The sequence below is a fragment of the Meriones unguiculatus genome, chromosome 2 (genome assembly GCF_030254825.1).
Source record: "Meriones unguiculatus strain TT.TT164.6M chromosome 2, Bangor_MerUng_6.1, whole genome shotgun sequence".
Classification (NCBI taxonomy): domain Eukaryota; kingdom Metazoa; phylum Chordata; class Mammalia; order Rodentia; family Muridae; genus Meriones; species Meriones unguiculatus.
In genome coordinates this window covers 38,727,016-38,733,015 of record NC_083350.1, presented here as the reverse complement: position 1 = coordinate 38,733,015, position 6,000 = coordinate 38,727,016, and the positions used below count along the sequence as shown (strand labels likewise).

Below are 6,000 nucleotides of genomic sequence, written 5' to 3'. Positions count from 1 at the left end.
CTGCGCTTCATGAACTGGATAGTCCTGAAATTCGTTTCTGCACCCAAGCTCCAAATTCCGGTTTGTCCAGAACTGAAGTTTCTAATCTAGTCAAGCTCCTTAGGCTGCTGAAGGTGTTAGCGCTGCGCTGTGTCTCTGACCCCTTCTCACCTCTGACAATATTACTGCAACAATGTTCATAATTGTATTCACCCATGTGAAACTTTCTTGAACAGTGTGGACTAAGCTTGTGCCAGACCTTTGGGATAGAGAACAGTCTGTCCCTAAGAGGGGAAGCCAGTTGGGCAGATTTTTTGTTAATAATAATAATAACAATATGAAACTAGTGTGAAACACAATAACTGGATCTCATGGATCTCACCACTGGTGACTGGCAATTCATTTGGAGATTCTTGGGTTCTTTTTCCAAAACAAAGTAGGACTGGTGGGGTCATTATAAATGGCACGATTTAAAAACCTATGTCGTTTATAGTAAAAATACCGCAATTAGTGTTACTGAAGAGCTTCTAAATTATCTTGTTTAGTCAGTTGGAAATGCGCAGGAATAACCGCGATGAGGCTAAAAAAGGTTTCAATGGTAACTTTAACAGCAGACTCGTTCGGGGCGCGGTGCATCTTGGGACTTGTAGTCAATAGCAGTATCAAAGAACCTGCAACTCCCCGTTGAACTCTCGGCCCCAACAGTTAGGTTGAACCCTTACCCAAAGCACAACTTGCTCACTTTTAGGTAATTCCCCGTTCTCACTGTTTACGCTAAGTACAGGATGCGCAGGGCTCACACGGAAAGGGGTCGCCGCCACAAGCCTCGAAGAGATTGGCCTCTCCTCAGGATGGGGCGGAGCTCTCGGTACTTTCGGGCCTCAGGATTGGCTAACTCTCGCCCAGAAAAGGCGTTACTGCACGGTGGGTTGTTGGCCCTTCGGGATCCCGGAAGAAAGTCTCGCGATACTTTGGCGCAGGGGCTGGAGCCGCGGAGCAAGCTGTGGCAGCCGGGGAGGGCGGCGGGACCGCGGCGGCCGGGCAGCGGCCGGTCTGGCGGGGAGCAGCGCGCCTCTCGGGCTGTGTGTCCCGCCGACCCGGCTCCGGCGTAGCGTGAGGACAGCTCGGGCCCCGCGGGCCGCGGCCGGGGTGGGATCGGTGCGCGGACGCCGAGCTTCACCTGGGCGGCGGTGACAGGTGCAGAGCGGCGCGGCGCCTCCCTCCTTTCCGGGCCCGCCCCCCGCAGGCCTCGGGCGCCGGGCTCGGGATGAGCCGCGGGCCCCGAGCGGGCGTCTGCGGCTTCGGGCGCCCGGCACCGCCGCGGAGGAGCGGCCGCCGCCCCTAGGGGAAGGCGCAGGGAGGCCGCCGAGCACGGGCATGAGCTGGCCGCGGCGCCTGCCGCGGGACTAGCACGGCCGCCATGAACCTGCACCAGGTGCTGACCGGCGCGGTGAACCCCGGCGACCACTGCTTCTCGGTGGGCAGCGTCGGCGAGCAGCGCTTCACGGTGAGTGCGGGCGAGAGGCCTCCGCGCCGGCTAGCGTGGTTTCGGGCTCTTACAGAAGCGTTAGACTGGCTCCCTCGGCCTCAAGTAGTAAGTCCTCGAAAATGTTAGTTGAATCACTAGTTGGGGCGGGGGTCCCTTTTGATTTTCCCGCAGCACGGGCCTGACATGTCTAATTAATATAAATTCAGTAGTTCGGATTTGCTTCATTCTGGTTTTCTTTTCTTTCTTTCTTTCTTTTTTTCAGTTCTAAGGTCAGGTCTTTGGAGTTAAAAACAGTGGGTATCTTAAACAGTTACTGAGTATTAAACTAACGCAAATTACAATAGAATGGAAACAGCGCCTTTCTATTTATTTTTCTTAAAAGTTCACTGAAGAACAACGTTGCGAAGAAAATATTCTTCATTCATTCCTTCCATCTTTTGAGTTGTATAGGCAACAGCCTTGTAATGCCTGGAAAGTTTATTTGAGGGTTTTCGCGGTAATTACTGACGGTTGCACCATTGTATTTTCAGTGTTTGCCAAGGTCAAGTTAAGATGTAGCCGACGTGACTCGCTTTTCTTTGCTTTTTCCAGCTGTTAGTCTCACCTTTCTGACTTTATCAGTATAATGTCACTTTTCAATCATAGTTTAGCTTTTCTAATAATTTCATGTCATAAGTCAGCAGTGGACTTGAGACCTTTAGTCTGAACGTATTTGTATGCTGATGAGTTTAGCTACAACTTTTTGATTAAATGTAAAATTCAATTTTATACAGTTAAAACACAGCTTAACAGATACCCCAGACTTAGGGATCTTAATTTCTCTGGTGTGTTTGTGTGTGTGTGTGAGAGAGAGAGAGAGAGAGACAGACAGACAGACAGACAGACGGACGGACAGACGGACTTTTGTTAGAATAAGTAATACTCAGCATTTAACGTGATTTAGGCATTTAATGCTTAAACTGTACTTTTAGAGTTATGCCAGCCAAGCTCATTGCTTTCATGTAGTGACTGACTTCCCAGTGGAGCGGCACATGACACTAGTGGTTGTCTAGATTCTACTTCTTGATGGTTGCCTAGCCTAAGATTCTCAGGGGAAGTGAGGGGCGGGGAAAGGTCTTAGCCTTTGTCACTCCACAGCTGGACGTTGCTATCTCTCCTTAAGAGAAGGAAATACAGCCCCCTTGGACGTCTTCCCAGTGAGAGACTATATAGAAGAGTGATGTATTGCATTTTCTGTCATCCCCCAAGCTTTGTGAGGGCTTTCTCCAAGGCAAATGCTATGAACTTTTAAAAGACAGCGTTCTGAGTGTATGTGAGGCAGTGTGGTACTTCAGAGCTTGTGTAATGTGATGCTCATTCATAAACCTACGTGCATTAGTCTGTAAAACCTTGACAAATTGCTTCCATGTTAGTTTTCAGGAGCCAAAGTTACATAGTCATTTCATGCTATCATTTAACTTGTCACCGAGGTCTTGTTAAAACAAGTCAGTTTTTCCTAAAGCAAGCTTTGATGACTGCCAGTTGCAGATGCTTCCAGATAAGCATGCCATCAAGTAAGTTGCACTCACATTTGTTCACACATTAGAAGCATAAACACATAATATAAATAATTAGTTTGGCATAGAGACCCCAGCTCTCTTTAATTTTGGTGGAAGTTTAGAGATTAGTCGTTTTTTTTTACCCCCACTGTAGTTAGTGTAGTTAGACACTAAGGCAAGTTTCTTGCCCTTAGTGTCTTGAATCAGTGGCTACATCTTATAATTCTTTGTTCTGAAATTGCCCATTTTCTCTTTCATGTTTATGAACAGTCTGTTGTTTCCTCCCTTGAGATTTGTTTTTAACTTCTTTTGTTTGAGTGGGAATGAAGAATCTGAGGATCAAGTCATAGACCTCTGGCATTTTAGTGAAGCATTCCACCAAGCTCCACCTTTCCCTCGCTTTTGAATTATATTTTTAGAAAGAGCAAAAATTAATGATAGCTTTTGCATGAAGACTAAAAATCTCCCTCCGTTGCAGTTGTGCTTGAGGGAGGAACTTGAGATTTTGCAGCCTCCCCTTGAAGGATTCTTCCATTCTTTGTAGTATCTCTGAAATGCAGTTCTTCCCTTTTACACATTTGCAAATATTGTATTAGGGATTACAAAGAACAAGACTCTGGTTCTTGTATAAAGTTTTGACAGACTTCAAATTGAGTTTAAATGAACAATTTTCATGTTTTGAAATGTACAATTACAAATACAGGCTAGCATATGAAAACATTAATTTTTTTTCTTACTATATTAAATGCCATCAAACTAGTTTGTATTTGCCCTTAGTGCCCTTCTAGTGGGCAATGACCATCTGACTTATATTTTCGGAGTGCTTTTATTTCATTATTAAGCAGTCTTGCTTGAGTATGTGTCCTCAGTGGCTTCATTGTGAGTGCCTAGACAGTTACTGAGATAGTAGTGATCCTTAATAGTTGAGTTTTGGTATCAGGTATGTTCTTTATAATTAGGTTGGTTTGTTTGCTTGCTTTTTGCTTGCTTTCTTGGTCATTTGTTTTCTATTTTTTTGTTGTTTTATTTTGTTCCAAGAATCAAACCAGTGAGCCTTTCATGCACATGCTCAGATGCGAAGGAAGCTCGCTATTATTGAAATGTATCCTCAATGCTGTTTTTGCTTTTTCTTTTGAGGGAGGGCTTTGCCCAGGACTTCTGTCCCCCAGCCCCGACTTTGCCATTAGTTGTTTTTGAGCAAGTTCTTTTCTAACCTCTAAATTTTATTTCTTTTATCTTTTAATGGAACCCTGCTTGGTGTTTGTCATATTAAATGTCAACTCTGAAATAAATTAAGGTTATAATTTTTTGTGTCTAATTCCTGTTACTTTACTAGAAAATACTTTATAAATAAAGTATAAAGTTTAAAGTATAAAGTATAAAGTTGACTTGATGGGTGGGCAAGGAAGCTTTACTGCTTTTATAATTACTTTTAATAATTTAGATTTGAATGTAAGTACAATATTTCTATGAAAGTTTCTTAAATTTTTTTTTGTTCTCCCTTTGTTACATACACATTTTATCATCAACATAGAGTGAGGAATTAAATTAGAGGAGACAGTGGGTACATTGAGCCAAAATTATTTTTTTTCTTGGTTACAGTAATGCTTCCCTCATTGTTTTCATTTTCATTTCTTTTTGTTTGTTTGTAGTGTGTGTGCTCTAATCTTGATCTATTAATAGCTTTTGTTTTTGGGGGAGAAAATGCTCTGTGTACAACTCATGGTGATTTAAAAAGACACCATTAATTAAAATCTAGATGTCTAATACTTTGTGTAGGATGCTGACATAAAAGTAATACTTTTTTCTTTTCCTTTTGTTGTTAATCCGTCCTTGGTGATGACAATGTGTTTTGAAAGAAATAGGGAGTGAATTTATTTTCTGTAATTTTGTTACATTTCGTTTATGTCTGTACATGGCACATGCATGGTATTCAGAGGACAGCTTTGGGAGATTGCTTTCTCCATTCACTGTTGATTGCACTCAGTTCTGGGGATTGAACTTAGGTCATTGATTGGGTCTTGTAGCAAGTACCTTTACTCTCTGAGCTATCTTGCTGATTCAAGGGGGTTCATTTTTAAGAGACAGATTGTGCTAATATTTAGGACTTTTTTACTCTGTGGAGGGAAAAGCAAATAGTTTATAGCTTCAGACGTTCTTTAATATTGGGTAACTCACTGCTCATAGCTAAGGGGATCAAGATTACAAATGGAAAAACGCAAATATGGTTCAGTGGGGCTTTTGGTAGGGAGACTAAAGTGTTCTCTTTCCAATTTCTGTGATTGTAATCATTCTTTGTTTCGTTTTAGGGATACTTTATTGATACAGACAAGTATGATTGCTATATTGGGAAGATAGAAACATTTTATGAAGGGTGTGTGTGTTTGTGTAGGGATGTGTGAGTCTTTGTCGGTGGGAGTTTATAGAAGGGGAAAGTTTGCCTTTGTACCTATCTGGAGGAAGTGAAAAGTGTTCATGTTGCCTATAATGCCATTACAAGTAACATAAGTTGGGCTTTGTTTTAAAATTTTTGTTTTATTTTTATCAGTTAGGATGATTTATTGGAATATATATATACTTAATAAAAATTATTAAAATAATACTAAATGTCAATATTATATTTTTTAAAAAGGGAATAAACATTAATTACAACATAATCAAACTTGAATCATTTAACCACATATTCTAAGAAAGAAAAATTTTTAGGGCATTTACCTGATATGATTGATTAAAAACAAAAGGTTCATAAAAACAAACTCCAACAAACTTTATATTTTGGAATTTACTCCAGATTACTTGTCAGAGTTTGAAATTTTGAATGTTCTTGTGATTGATGCTTCCCTGTGCATGGGACTCAGTTATTCCTGTGCATTGCATTTTGTTTACTCTCAGAGTCAGTAACTTAAGGTAACTTGTGCCTGTCGGGAGAGCTTTCAGTTGAGGACCTTCATTAGTTAGGAACAGAGTATTCTAATTACAGGTTTTTAGGTTTTG

The 6,000-nt window shown here is 41.5% G+C and overlaps 1 protein-coding gene across 4 annotated transcripts in view; it reads left to right on the top strand.

Moving 5' to 3' along the window:
• The first annotated feature begins 988 nt into the window (after positions 1-988).
• Dmxl1 (Dmx like 1) overlaps positions 989-6,000 on the top strand; it is a 137,585-nt gene continuing 132,573 nt past the window's right edge. For all 4 annotated transcript variants that reach the window (XM_060377291.1, XM_060377290.1, XM_060377289.1 and 1 more), the window contains exon 1: positions 989-1,486. In XM_060377291.1, the coding sequence (XP_060233274.1) occupies positions 1,400-1,486 (87 nt within the window). In that variant the 5' untranslated portion in view covers positions 989-1,399. The remainder of the gene's footprint in view (positions 1,487-6,000) is intronic.